Source organism: Danio rerio, chromosome 24 (assembly GCF_052040795.2).
Source record: "Danio rerio strain M-AB ecotype USA chromosome 24, GRCz13ab, whole genome shotgun sequence".
Taxonomy (NCBI): Eukaryota; Metazoa; Chordata; class Actinopteri; order Cypriniformes; family Danionidae; genus Danio; species Danio rerio.
This window is the reverse complement of record NC_141044.1, coordinates 24,262,536-24,284,472: the sequence shown is the minus strand read 5'-3', so window position 1 is coordinate 24,284,472 and position 21,937 is coordinate 24,262,536. Positions and strand designations below refer to the sequence as shown.

General features: G+C 37.5%; 2 protein-coding genes across 10 annotated transcripts in view; both read left to right on the top strand.

Moving 5' to 3' along the window:
* Positions 1–21,937, top strand: part of vipr1b (vasoactive intestinal peptide receptor 1b) — a 738,286-nt gene that overhangs the window by 210,322 nt on the left and 506,027 nt on the right. The window lies entirely within an intron of this gene.
* The window catches only part of boc (BOC cell adhesion associated, oncogene regulated), a 95,747-nt gene that overhangs the window by 43,196 nt on the left and 30,614 nt on the right, over positions 1–21,937 (top strand). For 2 of the 5 annotated variants that reach the window (XR_015524310.1, XR_015524311.1), the window contains exons 1-3: positions 1,953–2,161; positions 19,774–19,898; positions 20,066–20,347. Coding sequence is in view for 3 of the 5 variants with exons in the window: in XM_087308190.1 (XP_087164316.1) it covers positions 19,790–19,898; positions 20,066–20,347 (391 nt within the window). In the remaining 2 variants the exon portion in view is untranslated. 5 annotated transcript variants of the gene reach the window in all.

The following is a 21,937-nucleotide window of genomic DNA, read 5'->3' as shown; positions in this document are numbered from 1 at the left end:
TTGCATACTACAAATAGCTAATAAAAATGGCTAGAACGCAGAATATTTGCGGATTCGCTTAAATTTAAACTAAAAAACTTTGGATAAATCTAATTCAAATCGTGATCAAAATACATTAAAATAACACTGCTAGTAGATAGTGATTATTATTAGAGTCTCATTAATTCCAAGTAAATCTATGACCAAGTAGATCTTTAGCACAATAGAAATCAGAAGTAGTGTTAAAGGAAATAATAGTAAGTAGTGGTATTATAGTAGGAACTAAAACAGTAGTTTTAGGACTTTAAGGAGAAGAAGAAGAAGTAAAGGAAACTAATAGGATGTGGTACTAATTTAGCTGCAAGTGAGGAAAGCTGTACAGAAAACAAATAAAGAATAACTATTAGCACAGAAGGAAATAGAAAATATGAAGAAGTAGTATTTGTAAAGTATGAACACTACTAGTAGGAGTCAAGAAAAATAATAAAAATTTGTTTTTGGTATAGTAAGAAAAACAGCAAGTAATCAATAGGAAGTGATATTAGGACGGTAGAAGGCAGAATATTGGTAGTAAAGGAAGCTATAATAAGTGGTTTTACAATAGTAGTAAACTGACAAAGTGGGGAAAACTGTTTAGTAAATTTATTATTACAGTAGGAAATCAATAAGAAGTAGACTGGGAGATATTATTGGTATGGCAGGAAGTGAAGAAAGCAACACAGGAAGCAAATAGTAGTATAATTACAGTAGAAAAATTACACAAAGTAGTATTAGTATAGGAAGTAAAAGCAGTGGTGAAGGAAACTAATAGGAAGTACTTTTTAGTATGAAGTAGACTAATTAAAAGTATTGGTACAGCAGGAAACACTGTAAATATCCAACTCATAAGCAAGTAAAGTACAAAAGAAGAGCAGACGCAGTAAAGGAGACTAATATAAAGAATTAGTTAAGCATGAAGGACACTTAGTAGTACAGAAAACTATTCAGATAGTATAGTAGGAAATCAATAGGAAGTAATATTAGTAAACTAGGATGTATTATTGGTATGGCAGGAAGTGAAGAAAGCAATACAGGAAACTATTAAGGATTGTTACAATAGAAAACTAATAAAATAGTATTAGTATGGTAAAAAAACAAGTGGTGGTATGGAAAATAATAGAAAGTATTTTGAATATAATAAGCAAAAATCCCAGTACTACACAGTAGGAAACCAATAGTAAGTAATATTAGTACTGCAGGAACCAGATAAACAAGTTTACAAAAATACTATTTTTTCTGTTTTACTAAAGTTTTACTTTAGTACAAGCAGCATTGGAATAGTTTCTTGTAGGCTTAACTAAAAAGTATAGGTTGGCCTACTAATATTTATGCAAAAATATTAATTATAAATGAATAACAATATTGTTAAAAAAGTGTGTGGTAATAATACCAAAAGATATTTATTACAAATTGTAATAATTGCATTTGTATTTTTAAGTACTGCTGGTGCAGTTTTTACGCTTAAAAAATTGTTTAGGTAAATAACAGGTCTTGGTATAATCTTTACAGAATGGTGGGTTATTGATGAACCTGGTGGCTCTGAGAGACACATGCAGGGGTTCTCATGGTGAGCTTTTCCCGCACAACACACTGCACAGCTGCGCCTGCGGGACTGTCTCTTCAATAGACGGGGGTCAATGCAAGCCCTGCGGGGACGAGCGCATACCAAATCGGGGGAGAACCGCGAGGGGGAGGGGCTGCGGGTCCTGCGCACGTAACTTTGGGAACGTTCAGTTTTCGCACGCAAGATAACGCAAAAGCGTTTTCGTCACGAACGCGCCACTCCAGCTTTAAAGCGCATTTCTTTTGGCGAGACAAGCGTGAACTGCGCTAAGATTTTGGAAGGAATCTTTATTGTTCAGATCCCTCCTCCTTCTTGGAAAGTGGGAGGACCCGAAAAGTTCCTCCCAAAAGGGAGAATTGTTCCAGGACTCAGTCATCCAAAAACGTCCTTTCAATGCAAGAAGTTGGGGAGCCGAAGAAAATGTCGGTGCTGCTGCAGCAGTAAATTACTGAAGCAGTAGCGGTTTGAGGGAAAAAGAGGAGGAATTGGAGTTTTCTTGGATTAAATAGTGGGAAACGTTGGGAAAAGTCGAACTCCGAGAAACTGGTGGATTCAACTCCAAACTACTGCACGTTTTTGGTAAGTCTCTCTCTCCTCCCCCCAAAACATCTCTTGTTTTTAGGAACCCCACCATGCTATTCTATAAAATTACGCTAGTTTCTATTACACTTCTGATTATTTACTGCACATTTGTACACATGCGAAAGCTCGTCCCGTAGAAAGTATTGCGTGTTTTCCATCTCCCGAAAAATCCTTGTTTTATATTTTGGTTAAATGATGCGGGTGTTAGCTAACTAGCTATTCTGTTTCGACGGACTCTTATCAGATTGCTGTAAAGGATTCAAGATTTTGTGTTTGCAGTTTTTTTCTTCTGTTAAAACATTTCTTTAAGTTTATGACGGTATTAACGTTAGTTCAAGTGAGTTAAATTCGTTTTGGGTGCGGGTGTGAGGTTCATTTGCCCCTTAATGCTAAACTCAGGCACACATAAAATGCGCTTTAATTGATCAGATCAGATTGCTTGCTCATATCGATGTTTCACTTATACAGTGTCATTAAAGATGTTTTGATGTGCTAAAGCATATTTAAGAAGCATTTTGGCATGATTTTATAGGCCTCATCAAGCAAGTAGGTGACATTACTATCTACACAAATTTACACAAAAATAAATAATTTTATATATGTATTTACATTAGATCAATGCTTAGATTTCTGCTTTTTTAGTGTTTTCATGTTTTTTTTATCTAAAAAAAAAAAGTTGGTCATTAGAAAATTGTGGCCTAAATGTTTGTTTGTAAACAGTTACAAAGCAGTGTTGTAGCTCTTGCATAAAATTTACATACTTAATAGGCGGTTTAGTTTTACTTTATGAAGGCTAAACTAGCTTTAGTTTTTTATTCACACATTTTCTTGTAGGTCAATTGTCTGCTTTAGAACAAAAAATGAACCATTTACATCATAGATCAATGTAATCCATAATAAATAAATCATAATGCGTAATAAAGGTGACGGCAATACCAAAACAACAATCTCTACTTAATTATTCACATTATGTATGACTCGATAGTTCAGTTGATATGCAAATTAAGTAAAGAAAGACTTAACTATGATCTGTAAGATATATATTTTGCTCACAAATTACACAAACAAAAGCCTAACTAATGTATTTTTGAGATTTGGATTGTCTGTGCACACTTCTTCTGCTTTATACAATCCATCAGGGTTGTTTCTTAGTCATACCATGGTAATACCATGACTTAATAGCAACGATCAGCAAAGCACCCACAAAAATGTTTGATCCCAGGTGCTGCATTGTTCTCCAAAAAAAAGAAAACAAGCCAACTGAGAGGAATTCTGCTGGCTGACCTTGCATTTGTTTCAAGCTAGTTGATAGATTCTTGCGAGCCAGATCGCCGTACTCGGATGCCAAGAATTCAATCTGAGGAAAAACTGTGGTAGCTGGTTTTTGCTCAAGATGATTGGTGGTCGGGTGGATCAAAGTTGTTCCATAATTGATTCCAGTCTGATTATCTTGTTGGCTTTCATACTGTTCTGACCTTATTTGGTGATAATGCTGGGAAGGCCTATTAGCTATGCACAGATGGATGCACAGATTTCAGATGACATGCCCTCACTGCTCCGCATTCTTTCAGTGTAACAGGTATCCCATAGCTGAGCCAGAGAGGCCCGTCTAGGGATTTGGAGAGGGTGATAAAGGCATATTAGATGGGAGGGATGAGGCTGATCGGGTATCAGTGTGGTAGAGATGTCAGGGATGCAACATATGTCTGTTTTTAATGAAAAAACATAGATAAGGCTGTTGGCATCAGCATAATTAACTGATTTTTATTGCTCGACCAACAGAGAGCTGATTAGTGTTGGATATGAAGGGTTTTTGTTGCCTCAGAGGTTTTGGACAGGCTTATTGTTTTCTTAAAGGGTGTAACTTTTTTGTTAATTTGCAAAAGGCTGCGTAATAAAGAATAAAAAAAAACTCCTCCAGGTCGGCTTTCAAGTTTGTTTCAGCGGGTATGTTCATGTAGTCATAACACCCTAAAGGCAACAATCTGCGGGTTTGTGTGTGTGTGTGTGTGCGGGTAAAAGATGCTCTCCAATCAGGATTATCTTCTCATAGTGGAATGCACAGTGTGTCAGTCTGCTATTTCCAAACGCGCTCTGAATGATCCCAAGCTCAAAAGTATGGCAGCTGTCATGAGGCAATTTTTAGCCCGCAGTGAAGAATAATCGTCTCTAAAGTTTTAAGTCCCTGTTGGGAACGCACCTGGTGGAGGTAATTTAGTTTCAGAGCTTTCCCCATTTCATTAGGCACATAATAACACCTGGATATCCAGGTTGCTTACTCACTTTCTCTTGGTTGCTCCTAAAATAATAGCTTCTTTATTGGGACAGATGGTTCCATGCAGAACCTTTCAAATCTATGAAATCCTGTCATTCCACAGAAGGTTCTTAAAAAATGGAGAAAAAGTTCTTGCTGGGCAATAAATCGAAAAGTAATTGAAATCAAAAATCGGAACTTATAATTGATCAAATTTTTCCAGGTCGATTTTTCAGATTACTTTCCCTACCACGTGTGGAGTCAAGTGACTGTTCATTTTAGGCAGTGTGTGCATTAATTGATGCACACGTTGATGTTCAATAAAAAATCATAGATATTAGATAGTGTGTGTTTCCTTCAACCCTTTATATCCTAAAATCAAGTAATGCATCCTTTATCATTCAAAACTCTTTGTGAAATATGTGATCATATTTACTGTACAAAACTTGTCAGTGAACTATAAGAGCAAAAAATAAATACATAAATAAAATAATTGTTCATAATCGCAATCGAGTTAAAATGTTAAATTAATCGAGACTTTGGTTTTTGGCCAAATTGCCCAGCCCTACTAAAAAGTTATTTTTAAAAATATTCCTCATGCTTAGAAAAATCAAGTTCTTTCAAGATTTGATCCATGAAAGTTTCTTTGAGGAGATAAAAAAAAGTTTCCTCTATGTAAACACAGTGAAAACCTCCCTTTTTTGTAGAATGCAAATTGTTAAAGGGTTAAATAAGAATAATTTACTAATGTCATTCCAAATCTGTGAGATTTTCAGAGCACAAATGAAGATGTTTTAAACAAAAATCGCAAGATTTTTTGTTACATGGTTGAAAATCTGTTCTCCCAAAAAAGAGATATTGTGAAATAAATCTATTCTAAACAAATTTTCATGATTAACAGATTTAGACTTTTATGTAGATGTGAGAGTTTAAGGCGAATAGGCTTTCATCGGAGGGACAGGAATTTCTCTGATATTTATTAAATCATCTTCATTTGTGTTTTAAAAATTATTCTCTTAAATAATTGCTTCTTTATTGAAACTGCACCACACAGAACCTTTAATATCCATGAAAACTTTTCATTCCACAGAAGGTTCTTAAAAATGGAGAAAAAGTTATTTTAAAGAAGTACTTTCAAGATTAGATGTTTGGTTCTGTGAAGAAATACAAATCTTTTTATATGATGCATAAATAAGCAGTGAAACGCCTTTAAAAATCCTTTATTGGTAAACCTCTAAATGTTAAAGGGTTAAATGTGAATAATTTAAATCATTTACTCTCCCAATGTCATCTGTAAGATTTTTGGAGCACAAATGAAGATATTTTAATCAAGTTTGAGAGACTTTTGTTTCGTCTTTGAAAATCTGTTCACCAAAAATGAAGAGATTGGGAAATAAATCCATTTTATATTGCTTGCTTCATCTAATCAATTTTTTATGATTTACAGATTTAGGCTTTTTATTTACATGGGAGAGTTTGGGGCGAATAGGCTTTCATTTGAGGGACAGGAATCTCTCAGACATATCTTCATTTGTGTTCTAAAAAGGAATAAAAGTCTTGCGTGTTTGGAATGACATGAGGGTGCATAAACAAAGACACAACTGTCATGTCATGTTTGGGTGAACTAACCCTTAAACTGCCTGTTGAAATATTTAATTGCACTCTAAAACCTGAGACGAACTCTCTAATGTGTTACCATGTCACTTCACTGGTCATTGTGAGAACTGTATCATGTCAAGCGCATGTTTGACCAGAGCTGTCTGTGACATCAAGGAGACGCACAAACATAGCGGCACGTTGCGGATTGTGTCAGTGTGTCTGTTGCAAGTCGGTGAGATCATTGATAAACTCCAGACCCTGGTAAGTAAGCAGCGACTGTTTGCAGACAAACAGCTCAGTGTGTGTAAAGCTGATATTTGTACAAAGATTAAGGACCGTTTGACAAGCGCAGAGTAATGGAGATGCTCTTGAAGACCGTTCACACTCTCTCGATAACTTGTCTTTAGAGAGCTATAGCTCGCTGTCAGTCACACACATGCCACCCCCCCCCCCCCCGCTCACACAAACACTCCATTAGTATCTTCATTGTCTGTCAAGTGCAGATTATATGACACTTTCAGGTTTTGATAATTGACAGTTTACAAAAATGTCTGGTATCAGGATTACAATGTATTCAGACTGAAACTATATTAAGATTTAAGAAGAGCTGAATGATTATACTTTATATTTGACTTGCTATATTCAGAACAATTCAAACATTTAGGGTGTGTAAGATTTAAAGAATGTTTTTGATACACTTTTTCTTAACATAGCTGCAATTATTTTTTTTAAAACAGACTAAGATATCTTTTTAATATCAGTGTATAATACAAAACATTTTATTAAAGTTTTGATAACTGAATTTTGAAGCACTTGTCTACAATCTTTAGTGTCACACGATCCTCCAGACGTCATTCCAATATGCTGATTTGATGCCCAGGCAACATTTCTTATTTTCAAAGCTGAAGTTTACTTTTATGAAACGAATGTTCAACAGGATTTTATAATACTGAGCACTTTCTAAAACTTTTACTGTCTCTTACCCAATGCTTTTGAATGGGGGTGAATATGAAGCTGGTGACATTTTGTAAACATCTGTCTGCAGCACTGCGGATTTGTTTAGTGTTTTGTTTATCTTTATGCTTTTTGGACACCATGACACTTTCAAAAGCCAAAGGCTACTGTATTGTTTTGCAGTTTAGGGTTTGTTTATTATGTGGTTGGCATTGCTTTTGATGTGTCTGCAAACTGTGTGGTCACGGATGATGCAGGTGTTTACAGCTAACAAGGGTTTCCTCTGCCAAAGCCAGACCTATGGCTCTAAAAGAACTAGTCGTTTGACCTTAACCGCACAAAACCAGGTTTAAAGAACATTTTAGTCTCTTTTTCAGCATTAAACATCTTATTTTGATTGGTTTTGTAAAATTTTGCTTGTATCTGTGCTCCTTAGAATTATTTACTGAAGCAACAGAGCATTATGGCACAATTGCTTTACAAACATTTGGTTTTTATTACATTTTTTCCCCCCTCTTTTGCTGATCTTTGGCACTGGGTTTTTGCTGGCGAGCATGAAGGCAGTCTAAGCTCACAGAGTTCCTGTTGAATAATGTGGAGAAATTGCTTTAGATTTATAATTGGTTCCATTCACTATGATGGAAAAGCTGCCAGTACAGCAGGGGCCCCTCTGTCCTTCTCTCTCTCTCTCTATCTCTCTCTCTCTCTCTGTCTCTCTCTCCACTCTTTTCTCCTTCAGACTGCTCATCTGCATGGGTATAAGCTCTCTGATTTTACAAGAAAATATGTTTTGCATTAATATCTGTTCTTTATTGAGCTTTATAATGGCTACATGTGTTTGGAGCATATGTCCTCCATTTTGAAGTTTTTGTTCATGATTGGCACAGGCTTTAATTACACTTTAAAAATAAATGTTCCAAATGTTTCTTTTTTTATTGTGGAGGACAGTTTAAAACTGTAAAGAACTTTTTGGGAATGAAAAGGTTCAATGATCGTTTAAGGTTGTGCAAGGAACCATTAGTGCCTATAAAAGCTCCTTTTAAGAATACATATTAGATATTTGAATATGTAGTATTTGAGCTGTATGTTCTGAAAGTCAGTATTTAGGCTGTGTTGTGTTAAGTTCTGATTCACTTAGCTCACTTTGTGATTTTAAGACCTCACCTAAAGATACAACAATTAAAAAATGAACAAAAATTATGTATTTTGCGATAGAACTTACTGAAATTTATGCTGGAACAAAGATACCTGTATTTGTATAAGTGGGAAGTCATTTTATCTGTTGAGAGCCAATAAAGAGCTTATAAAATGTGTAAATGTTAATCACATACACAGAAATTTGTCTTTAATGCCTGTATTCAAGGTTAATGGACAACATCACGACTATGAGAAAACAAACCAAGTATGCTTGAGCCCTTTTTCATGGTCACATAATGTGACATCATATCCTATTTTTGATTTGTTTATTTGGTCTGTTCTGCATTCATATTTCAGTTGAACCCCACCCAAGCTTGTTTGAAAATGGATCGAGACCTATCTTTTTAGCAGTGTTGGTCCACTTATTTGTTGTGCCCTTATGTGCAGATGACAGCGTTCACACTTATTCAGATTAACTACACTAAACAGAGTAGAACCAGATTGTGTTTTATTCAAACCAAATCTGTCAAGTGTGAACTCACTCAGTCATATTAGACCCTTGCGAAAATGTTAATGCCTTTGATCGCTCTCTTAGAGAACTAAAGACTAACACATCCTTTACATATTCCATTCTTTTGGAGTTGTTAGATCTTTTATTTTTTCTAATATGTCTTCATGGCTTGTGTTCTGATGCACAATCATCATCTTGTGAATTCCTTTTTTGAGCCAGTGCCTCTTTTTTTCCATATGTAAGCTGTGAGTGAGGTGATCTAAGCTCATTGAACCGGTTTACTGATTGCTTGACTTGACAATATTTTACTAATAAGCATCACCAAGGCAGTCTTGTAATGGATTTTTGGTGAACTGAACCTCTTATAATACCTGCCTTGGTGGGGAACAGCATGAAAACAGAGTCAGTCTAATCCTAACTGACAGTTCCCATCGTCTGACCGAACTGAGGTATGCAGTCATGTGACCATTCTCCTCAAAGTGCCCAAGCTCAATAATTAGCGTGTGTAGTTAATGCAGCCTTGTTATATGAATTATGCAAATATCAGAGTGCTTAATTGATCAGAGCCCCTTGGACTTGGCTCCATCTTTTGCTCGTTAATCCATTGAGTGGGTCTCATTATTGTATTTTTTTTTGGGCAGCGGTGGATGTCGCTCATTAATACACTGAAGGGTACGATGATGGCAGGGGTATTGGCCTTGTTAGTGGTCCTTTTGATGTCTAATTTTCCGGCATGGGAACGACTGATGTCTGTGTGGTGAATTGTGGGAGTCTAAGCGGCACTGGAAACGATTCTACTTTGCTTACACCTGCTAATCTGTTCTGAGATCCATGAGAACGTTCCAGAAGATTAAGAGATGGTGAAGAGCCCTGAAGGTGAAGTCATGGCTGTGGCAGCAGGTGAATGCCCATAGATTTGGCTGGACCCTATATTGAATATTCATGATTATTTTGATGGTTGAAATTTGATACTGGGTAAATAAGTGTTTAAAGACTGTATTATTATTAGATTACTTTAAAAGTTTAAAGTTGTTTAATGTTAAGTTAATTGGGTCCCAGATTTAAACATTATTCTAGTTTGATTCATCGCTGTGAAGTGGTTGAAGTGATTCAGGATTTAGGTTGAAGTGAAATAAATTTAAAAGTGTTATTCAATTCACCAGTCATGGTTTCCACAAAATATGGATGGATAATTAGAAAGATTATTTGAGCACCAAACCATTATATTTGTATGGTTTGGGTGAAATTATGATTTGGGTGTGCATTATATGGTGTCAATTCGATTCAATCCATGTTTGTTTCTATAGCACTTTTACATTGTGGATTGTGTCAAAGCAGCTTAACATCAACATTTTTAGACAATTAAAACTGTGTCAGTCCAGTTTTCAGAGATGAAATTCAGTTTAGTTCAGTTCAGTGTGGTTTTATTTTTGCTGTTGAAAGTCCAAACACTTTAGTCCAAACACTTTAGCAGTGGTTTTCAAACTGTGGTACGTGTACCACTAGTGGTACGCAGGCTTACTTCTAGTGGTACGCGGAGCAATCACTGAGTAATGAAAGAAAAAATGAACACAATTTTAATCATTTGATGCATACGATAACGCCGATGTGATTGGCATTGGCTGTTCTTTAACGCCTACGATCAAAGTGATGTGCTTAAAATGTTTACTTTAGTGCGTCATCAGCTGCTAAAAATCAATCCAATTGGCGCAGAACTAGAGAAAGAGGTGTGTGGTGCTTGCAGAGATGATACACGCTAAAGTAGTGGTCCCTAACCCTCAGGCCACAGACCGGCACCAGTCTATAGATCAATTAGTACCTGGCCGCACAAAAAAACATTAATTATTTCCGTTCCGAGTCTGAACAATCATTAATTTTGGGAAAAAAATATTTTGAAAAATGACCGTATTCTCTTGTTACGTCTACTGTAGGTCAATTTAGTGCCAAAATTTAACCTACAGTCTAGCAAAATGAGTAAGAACTGCAGCACAACGCACTTGCGTATTCCAGGCATACACGGTTGAAAACATTGTAACTTTTCAGAATGCCGCACCGCGAGTCACGTGACAAGAACCGACTGATCAGCCTCATATTTTTTATAGAATGTAATTTCGTTAGGCTAGTTATCTCAGACAAACACAGAACACCCAAACACTACAGTGCTTTTTAATTTCTCCATAAATAAAACTTGTATCAGAGTGAAGCAATGTTTTGTCAGCTTGATATCCTCTGAGAAAAACGGGTTCCCTACCAATCTACATACAAGCTTATGTTTAGATTTCAAAAAGTTTTATGAATATGTCATATATACATGCAACATACATTTCAAAATTGATCAAAAATTCTATGAATATGACTCGTTTTCGAACTGTGCAGTGCTGTAGCTGCTTAATTTGGCCAACTACGCTACTTCATTCAAAACTAGGTGGTACTTCTGGTGGTACTTGGAGAGACAATTTATTTCTGAGGTGGTACTTGGTGAAAAAAGTTTGAGAAGCACTGCTTTAGAGCAATCTATCAATTCAGTTCAATTCAGCTTTATTTGTATAGCGCTTTTACAATGTAAATTGTGTCAAAGCAGCTTCACATAAATGGTGATAGTAACTGGATCGATTTGCAGCTCCACAAGTCCCAAATCAAGCAAGCCAGTGGCGACAGTGGCGAGTAACAAACTTCACCAATTGACGAAAGAGAAGGGAAAAAACCTTGAGAGAAACCAGGCTCAGTTGGGAATGACCATTTCTCCTCTGGCCAAACTTCTTGTGCAGAGCTGCAGTCTAGGCCCCGGAGGCTGGAGAACGCTGGACATCCATTGTGGGGTGTATATTGTATATGTTGATTAAATGATTTGCCAAATCATAATATCAAATATGCGACTCATTTTCAGTAAGCAGTCAAAATGCTGCATGTTTACAAATTCAATGCGTGCTATGTATGTACTACTGCGAGGTTCGCATGCATTGGTGTAGCACAACAGATTTTGGTGTTTGAGTAAAAAACAGAGGAGTGTTTTAAACATTAGGAATCTCACATTCCATGCAGGATTTAATTCCTTGATGCAAATCATAGCCTCTCCAAGAGAAATCAAATCAACACCAAGTAACTCAGAATGCTGGGGTATTCTAAATGAAATGTTTATACTTAACACAGTAAGTTCAGCATCTCACATTGCTTTTTCATCACTGCTGTTTAATTATAGTAAAATTTTCCTGATTAAAATACAGTAGGTGTGAATAAACCCAAAGCGTACACTTTAAATTGCAGGTTTCTAAGCATAATGCTGAAATGTAATGTGTCGTGTCACAGTTATTTACTTTTTAGTGATATGCTGATTGCTGTAATAGACTTTTGTTCAACTTTATGTCATGTACATTAAAAATCTAAATCGAAAGTCAGTAAACTGTAAACACGCTCTATTACTTACTTTCATTTTAGAGTATTCGTGAAAATTTTGGTGTGATGATCAACTTACCATGATCTTCTTACTCGTGTTCTGTGTCTCAGGTGAACAACTAGTTTTAGTTGTTTGTTTGACAATGAGGATGAACAGGCTACTACATCTATACAGTGCTATAAATGCAATATTGTGTGTGCTTATAAGGCTTCTGTGCAATCTTTTATTTTTTCTTCACTGTGTAATTTTGCTCATCCCGCCAGTGCATGTCCTGGCAGATAGATACAACTGTAAAATGCCTACTGCCGTTCACACTGCGAGAATGACTGAAATTTTTGAATCGAAATGCACGCATAAAATGGTATTATATAATGCACATGTAACCCGTGTTTAAAAATGTATCAGTATAAATGAATACAACGTCATGTCACCCATCATAACCCACTTAATCTTAATTAAAAATGTCCATGATTTGTATGTTTATTAATCCTTCAATGATCTCCGAATGTTCAACTCTGCATTTGACTGAATCTTTAGTCTTCATCCAGCATTATAAATCCAATTGAATGGTTACAAGTACTGGGATAACAGTTTATAGTTCAGATATAAACACTGTTGTTTTATGATAGTTACTAAATTTAAAATATTTAAATCACAGTTTAAAGCTAATTGATGCTCCAAATGAAGGTTGTAGCAATTATATAGTTATGCCAATATGTGGTGACAACCAACCATCAAAAATGCTGAATATTTCTTCAAAAATGATTCATCTAGCAATGAAACAAAGTTTTTATGAGTGGGTTAATGAATCATCCATTGAGAATTATATTAAATTATGAATATAATTATTTGTTGATCTTATTTTGTTTACAAGATTATACGTTTACATATATTTACAATATTTTACATTTAGCATAATCAACAACATTAGCAATGGTTCTTTTTCTCTTGTTTCACTTCAACAACTGAGTGTTGAATGTTGCATTTTATTTTATTTTTTATTTATTCTGCTGGTTTTCCCAATGATGGGTTGCAGCAGGCAGGAAGGGCATCCGCTGTCTAAAACATATGCTGGATAAGTTGGCATTTCATTCCGCTGTGGCGACCCCAGATTAATAAAGCAACTAAGGCTTGGTTGACCCACAGAACATGCAACGCACGGAGCTGTGCAATCATACTTCTGCGCGCTGTTTCTGTTGCTCTGCAATAACACTACCGAAACGCTAGTTGGCAGTGAGGTGTTTATGTTCCTCTGTGTCGGGTTTCTTAATGTACAAGTGGTTTAAACTTGCTCATTTTGAGGCAAGAACCTGCGGACATGCAACTACTTTAACCATAAGGTACACACAAAGCCACAGTCTCCATTCAGATCTTCTTGTAAACAGTCGCTCCAATGGACACTCTTGGTCCCGTATACACTCGTCAGCGCTTTCAAGCCAACCAATCACAGAGCTTGCGCTATGCGTCATTGCAATGTGTAGTTACATTTTTTGAGAGGTGCACATCAGCAGTGGCCACGGCGAGGGCTATATTTCTACGCAGGCTGCGCCATAGCATACACGTGCGCTTGACGCAGAAGTATAAATTAGCCTTAAGCCGAAAAGAAAATGAATGAATATTCTGCTGGTTATTCCTTGAATTAATTCATAATTTGTAAGTAGTTTTTTGTTAAAAACCAAATGTTTCTTGCTGTACTGTTCTTGTAATAAATGAAAAGCAAATACATTTTGGCTATTTCTTTTTTTCAATCCAAAAATGGTGCAATCCATGACTCAACAACTGTAATGAGATCAAAACGGTGACATTTGTGATCTCTTGCACCACTATTCACAAACAAAATGGAGACTAGCTAAAACACTGAGATACTCTCCCCCTGGCTCTATCTTTCTATTTTGGGCCAAATGGCCAGCAACCATCTTCAACCATCCACAATCTCAATCCCCCCCTTCCCCTTCGGTCAATCACCAGTTGACATCCACTCTCTAATTTGGATCCCCAAAGCTTAGATCCCTCTCCACCCTCCCCCACATCCACTAACCCCTTTTGGCCATCCAACTCCCTCCCCATCCCAAAACTGCAGCCCTCACTTGTCCATTGAGCGGCCCCCATCAGCTCTTCCTCTGGCCCTTCTGAAAAACGTCTCTCCTTTCACAGGGGGCCGTGGGGTTATTGTCTGTGCGCCGGCTCACTGCTTTACAATGACTCTCCACTCTATTAAGGTGCGTTCTGCCTGTTACCGTCGCCCGGAGCAACGGGCCTCCCGCATGGCAGATATGTGCTGCGGCATTGTGGGCCATGGGCCCGCGCAGGCAGTTGAACCCAGCACTCCTCACACTTGACACCGCATGTGTTTATCTAAAGGGGGGGTATTGTGATGTTTGGAGAATCGAGGATGGGTCGGGGGGGTCTGAAGGACATAAATAGGATGAGGGGAGCGGGGTGATAAATATTCAGAAGGAGCTAAACCCCACCTCCTCCCCGTTACTCTTCTCCTCCCTCTGTGCGGAAAAGCAGATGGAATGTGGATGGTACGAGGGAGGCCAACGGGCGGCCGAGAGCGGTTTTATCCAATTAGTAGGGTTGTCAAAATGAATTTCACACAGGCTGGAGGACAATGGTGACCAGAGTGGCCCTAGAAGAAAGGACTCCATTTAGTAACAAAGAGGCATTATGAAGTCACTTCAGTATTATGCTTTTTGTCTCCCTTTCACTTATAAACGCACATGCCTTTGTACAGCTCTTATCCAGATGCTCAGATCAATACGATCTCGACTCTCTAAAAAGGTCACGTACTTCTAGCTCAGCGTGTTTTTGGTTTTACAGTATCGTTTGTCTCCCGCTGTGTCTTTGGTAAAGAAGTAGAAAAAGAAATGGCAGTGCTGTGAATGATTTTCCATTGTAGTTGTGACTTGATATGAATGTGAAGTGTTTGCCTCAGAGCCGATGACATGAGCTGGATTGCGCATATGTGTCTGAATAAAGCGTGTGTGTTCAAGGGGATAACTTCTGACGCCTGAGACAGGTGCTTTGACAGCCAGGGAGAGACTATTGCCGCCTTTCCAAACCTATTGGGCAGCTGTCCTGTTCATGTTGACAGCACAGCTTTGTTGGGTGCAGCAAGCGCACAAGTCTGTGTAGATGCGGTATTTTTTTTCTGACGCTAACATCTAGTCACAATTTAGAGCAAGAGCCTTAGGTTGGTTAACAATCTCTGTTGTCTAGTTGAATCAGTTTACATGTGTTTTTGTGTCTTGCAAACATTAGCAGTTTGTAAATTGATTTACTTTTTTTCAAATGTACTTTTGTTGACTGCTATAAAATGTGAGGTTGTGGGAAAGCTGTCTACTTGACTAACATTTAGCTAAAATTATTTAAGAATATGTTGCTAATACAGTGTAATGACTTTGCTGAAGAGTCTGAAAGTAGTCTAGAGTTTTGCAAGTTAAGAGTATTTTCAATATTTTATTTGCTCAATGATTCATACAGTTTACAAAATAAAATTAATTCATTCATCAAATTAATTCATAAATTAAAATGGACTTACTCCCTTATTTTTTGATTGTTTGAGCAACTTTGAAAACATCAATCATTTAAAGAGAAGAATATATTAATTAAATATTAAGTTCTTTATAAGCTCCAAAATTGTTGAAACATTTATAAAGTAGTTTTTCTGTGCCAGTTAAGTTAATTGTTGTCAATGAATAATCTGTTCTTAAGTTCTGAACTAATGGTTCTTTCCACATAACGGCAAAGTAACTTGCTGCACTGTTGAAGAAACTTAGATTTCATATTTTACACAACCGTTACTCAAACCCTATTAGGTAGAACCAGGGCTCCACAATAAATTTTGAGATCAGTGGTACTAACTTCTACAGATGGTGGCACCAACACCTTTGGCAGTGCTGCACATAAGTTTTTTTTTCTTTTAGAAGTACATACTCCTGCAGGCACAGGATGTCATAATGACATTGTATCCCCATGCACCCCAACGTCGCGGGGTCATTGGATTTTGTTTGAAAATTAAAATTGGGTTGTCTTCAGAATCCAATGTCAGGCTGACGTCAATGTCCAACATTTAGCCTAAAATCAACCAAATATCAACATCTAATAATGTTGCACCTTGACGTTGTAAGGATGTTAACACTATGACATCTATCAGACGTTGGATTTTGGTCACTTTCCACAACCTAAAATCAAACAAATATCAACGTAATTTGATGTCGTTATTGGACGTCAAAATGATGTTGTCCTTAGACGCTGGCTAGACACTGTATTTTGGTCACCTGATGTCATGACCTAAATCTAACCTAATATTAATGTCTTATGATGTTGTGTGCCTGCTGGGACATGACAGTAGCTCGAGTTGAGGGAGTAAGGACCTCGATTCAGATATAAAGGTACATATTTAAAGATATTCGTAAGTATAAAACTTCACTACCATAGTACAATAGTTGCTATTTACATCTTATTCCTATGCCTTATTAGCATGAAGCTATGTTTATTACCACAGGTCGAGAGCTACAGTTCATATACGATTAATATTAATTTTAAATGTCTTTTTTTATTCACTTGTTGACCATATTAGGCTAACAATGCTTTTAGGTATAGCAGCAACAAAGCAGCAGTGCTACCCATGATTTTGTATTTATTTATTTTTTTAAGTTCCCAGGTTCTACAGGTTGCAATGTCCCGAATTTTAAGCCAATTGTAATGATTTGATTTGGTTCAATTTTGAATTTCCCCAACCAGCGCAGAGCCCGGGGGACCAGAGTGAGTGCTCCGACTTGGCCCCCCTTAGTCCGGCTACCAATGATTTTGCTAGGATCCATTGGAAGTTTTCGGAAAGATTTATTTCCATTTTTGTTTTCATTGATTGAGTGATGGTTGTAGTCAAAACGCATCTGAAAACAATCCTCTTTGCCTGTAGTAGTTGTAGTAATGGATGTAGTTATAGTATTAATAGCAGTGTCAGCTGTTGTAATATGGTAGTAAATCATTCATTTTAGAAGTAAAAAGACCAATGACTCGAGCCAATCATTGACCTGATTAAAGCTGATGAATCACAGAGCTTTTAACTAAACATTCAAACTTGACTAAGTGTTCTCTTAATGTGGTAGAAGCTAGTTGTTGTTGGCTAGCTCGTCAAGTTGAGTGTTTGCTTAGGTCAGGATGATCTTAGCTACACAGAGAGGTTCGCCTATGTGCCTGGAACCAGCGTCACGCCGTTTCCACTTCAGAGACGAGAAACAAACAAGCTAATGTTGTAGCAGTCAACAAAATCCATCAGCGCTTTAGCACATAAGCTAATTAAAATGATGAGTCCAGCATTTCCAAATCAGTCCCAGTAAATAACATCTCTCTCTGCAGCGTTACGCAGACAGCATGACTTGTTTATTTCTGGTGCTGGAAATGGAAAAACATTTATTTAGGGCTAACCCCAAAGTCTGTAAATGGCACACATTCTGTTCCGTCAGCAGAGTTTGGCTAATAGCTAATGGCTATGTACCTACCAGCTCCAGAAAAACAACTCAGAATGTCCCAAGACTCAGACTTCATTTATTTTTGCAGAGTTTTTCCATTTTTTTCCCTGAGAGTTGCGCTGTGCGGTTCCTCCCATGTTTGAGCGCTCAATCTTTCTGTGAGGCTTCATTAATCATTACTTACAATTGATGGGAGTAGAGTTGCGTGTGTTTGTGTGTGTGTGTGTGTGTGTGTGTGAGAGGGAGAGAGAGAGAGAGAGAGATTTGCAGTCTGGGAGCAATGGACCACCCTCCTCCTCCTGACGGGAAGTTGTTAGTTTAACCTGACAGGAAAGAATTCGGGAAACTTGGCAGTGAGAGTCGAGGGAGAGAAACGCTCCCTTTCCTGCATTAACTGTTAATACACTAACCATTACTCTTTTTCTCTCTCTGCTCTCACTCTGTTCTCCCCCGCTTGTGACTTTGCCGGGATCACATTACGCTACTCAGTATTTCCAGAAAATACAAATGATATCACCCCCCACCCCATTGTTCTTTGTGCAAGTTTTTTGCTTTTAAAGCCGCCTGTATCAGTTACACCTGAGTGAGGGGACTCAGATTTCCCCCTCGTCTTATCCGGGCACCCGTCTCAACAGCTCGACCCGCTGGATGGGGGTTCAAGCGGATGTGTGTTTCAGCATGTGCTTTGTGAACATGTAAGGGATGATTGTTTCAGGAGTAGCAGAAAGCCATTTTTGAGTCTTAAAGAGGATCTTGAAAAGGGGACACTACTTGTGAGTTTTAAATTAAAAAAGTTTAGAACAGTTGTTACATTGAAGTTCATGATCTCTTGCTCTGTAGTAGGCATGGGCAGGTTAAGGACTCTGAAGTATGATTGATAACTTGGAAAAAAATATCACGGTTTCACGGTATTGTGATTACTGTTCTAAAATCTTTTTAAACGTTTGGTCCGATTTGAGATGCGGATACGATGAAATATTTGAACTCCTGCGACTAGACCGTGACCCACCGGATGTGATGTATTCCAGGGTTGTCCAAGAATGTCCGTGCACGCGAGATGAGAAATAGTATTTGTTTCGTTATTTTTAATCAGAAAAGTCCACATAAAAAAAGCAACATTTCTATTATATATCTATAAATATTATTTTTAATGTCTCCACATTCCCTCCAAAATGTTTAGTGGTCTATGAGTTTTTTGCATTTATTCATTCAACCATGGTGAATGCATAGAGAATACAGACTCTATGCTTTTGCACTCCTTTATTTCCGACACTGTGAGAACAGGTTCTCTCCCATGGTGCATGAAAAAACTGAAAATTCTGTGCGACTGCCACAAGGGGGCGCATTCCGACAGTCGTGTCTGAATTTCGTTTGCAGAGGAAAGGTGGCTTAAGTGATTTGTTCCTAAAATTAAAAAAAAAAAACATAGCTATACCATAGGAACAGTATAACAAAAAAAATGTATCCGTTTTAAAGCCTTGGCTTTTCCAAACCGCAGTAAACCTTGAAACCGGTTATCATCCCATGCCAACTTTGTAGTGATATTCATATAAATTTTTGAGACCTTACTAAAAATTTTTCCTGTACTTTACACTCAAAAGTAGTTGTTTTTACATTCATAGAGGAAAAATTTAGTCTGTTTGTTTTTACAACAATCTTAACTGATTTTAACTTAAATTCACTGATTCAGTTAGTTAGATACAATGAAATCCTTTGTATTTAATTCAAATATATTTTGATATATAAAAGATTGGTTCTTTTGCTTTTGAAAGTTTTCTTTTATTCTCATCAAGTCTGCATTTACGTGATCAAAACAAACTATTTATTCACGCACACTCAATAAACATGTATTATTATCATTGTTGAAAATGTGCTGCTTGATGTTTTTGCATTGATCAATGCATTTTTTTTTCTGAATTAGTTGCATGGCATATAAAAAAGCTGCATTTATTTGAAATTATCTGTAAAAGTATCTGGTAACATTTACTGTCACTTCTGATCATTTGAATGCATCCTAGCTAAACAAAAGAACAATAAGCAAAAAAAAAAAGAAAACTTAGTGATGTCAAACTTTCTGACATATTGAATAATTCTTCATTTACTCTACATGCTTCTTTTTAAAAGCAAGAACTTTGCAGTAAATAGTGTGTTTCTACTTTAAATTGGATGTGTGGTTACAGGTTGTGTATATGCTAGCTCACATTTATATTTACAAAATGCACAATTTAAAGTTAAGCTAACCTCATTTTCCTCTTTTTTTTTTCTCTCTCTCTCTGACAGGGGTAGTGTATGGAAGATGTCTGGGACGTTGAATTGGATTCCCTGGGAAAGAAAGCGGAAGATTCGAGTGCTCTGTTCCCTGTGTGTGCTGCTGTTCTGCCTGCAGGATAGTAATGCTGTTACAGGTGGGTTTGGTTCTTCTCCATCAAGACCTGTTACCACCAAAACATCATAAAGCTGGCTGCATTTTAACCAGAGCAAACTGGATTCAAATCCGGCGCCAATTATAGATGTTTGTTTTGGATAGCCGATATATTTATCCTCCATTTTTCTGTCCTGTTTTCTCTTCTAGATGACGTTCCAGTGTTCACTGAGGAGCCGTTCTCGGTGGTACAGAAGCTGGGGGGCAGCGTGACCCTGCGCTGCAGTGCCCTGCCTAACCATGTCAACATCAGCTGGCATCTGAATGGCAGAGAGCTGCCAGCTGGGGGCGACGAGGAGCTGGGAGTGCTGGTGCGGCCCGGTTCTCTCTACATCCCCTCCCTTACAAACCTCACCGTGGGCAGATACCAGTGTGTGGCCACCACCAGCGTCGGGTCCTGCGCGAGTGTGCCAGCCAATGTTACTGCAGCGAGTGAGTACACCAGCGCTTTTGTAAACATCAGACACTTGTTGTATATATATTTACAGACAGTGGTGTGAACTTTGAAGCTTTTTTGTACAGAAAGTGTTTGTGTGCGAAAGATGTTCTGTTGTGTGTGTGTGGTGTGTGTGTTTGCCTCATGTTAGTCAGTGTTGGAGCACAGAAAGGGGCGTGTAATGTGACCCACCATAATGCCTGTACTAGTGAACCACTGGCCCCATTAGTAAAGGGCCTCCTCCCTGTTCTTCATGACTTTTCTTTGCAAATGTAGAGATGGAAAGAAACAGAAACAGCGAGTAAATTTTGAGAGTGTTTGGTTAGTAGTTGATTGAGTTGAGTCCAGGTTTTTTTTTAAATAATTTTATACTTCTGTTTGGGGTCTATTTATTTTATTATTTATTTAAAGATATCTATTTATTTTATTAATTATTTGAGGATATTTCAGGTTTTCGTCAGCATTAGTTGGTTTAATCACAACTTACATTTTTATTAAAAATACTTGGGTTACTAGTAGATGATTTTTAAGTGTGTATTAAAGAATCCTGGAAAATGTATCAAGGTCTCCAGTAAAACTTTAAACAGAAAAGCTCCTTTAAACACTGTTAAAAAAATGAATGTTACTTTATTGCCAGATCAGAGTTTTACATTGATTTCTGAAGGAATTTAAAGACTGGAATAACGAAAAAATGAATAAAAATATCTGCCTGCTTCTTTCGTGACAAATATGGGTGACAAAAGTATCATTCAGCTGATATACAGTTGAAGTCAGAATTATGATGTAGCCTGGTTCGTTAGTTTGTTGGATAATTTTGCTTTCTCACTACAATTGATCCTCTTCAGAGTTCAATTCAGTCGAGCCAAGACCACCTCATTCAGGTGCTTTCGGAACGATTGTATTGGCGCGGATCCGAGCGCTATTGCGGATTTCACATTTGCCAATCGAACCTTGCTAAATGGGCAAGTGAGACAGTTGCGAAACAAACAGCTAGGTGTGAATGCAAGACTGTATTTACACCCATTTGACCAAATTAAACCGATTGTAACAATACTGTCTACTGTCCCTGGAGCCTTGCACGTTGGCCTCGATCCATTGGGCAGTTCTTATTGTCGAGCCCTGTTGGTGTCTATTGTAAATGGTAAAAATGTAGGATAGTTTTTATTTTTTTTTGCTTAGAAAACCGGAAAGGACCCAAGAAAAAGTAAAACAATGTATTACAATTTTCATCTTCTTTCATTAAAAATGTCAAAATCCCAAATTTTTCATTAGATCTACTTTTAAATTGCAAAATAGATCCCAGATTCCCAGATTTCTGTGAATAAGTGGCACACACACACACACACATGAGAGACTCTGACGTGCCGTGTGCGCATGCATGCATGTTTGTGTGATAGTGTGAGTAGTGTAGGTTTGGCGGGACTAGTCGAGGCAGGATCTTCTGTCAAGATGAGACGTGACATGAGATTCTTGACACCATCTTCACCTCCATGAAACAGGCATGCTTTACATCATCCACCCCCCGACTCCACTCACAAAGTTGCAGCATTTAATGGTGCATTGGATTTCAGTACTTTCTCAAAGCT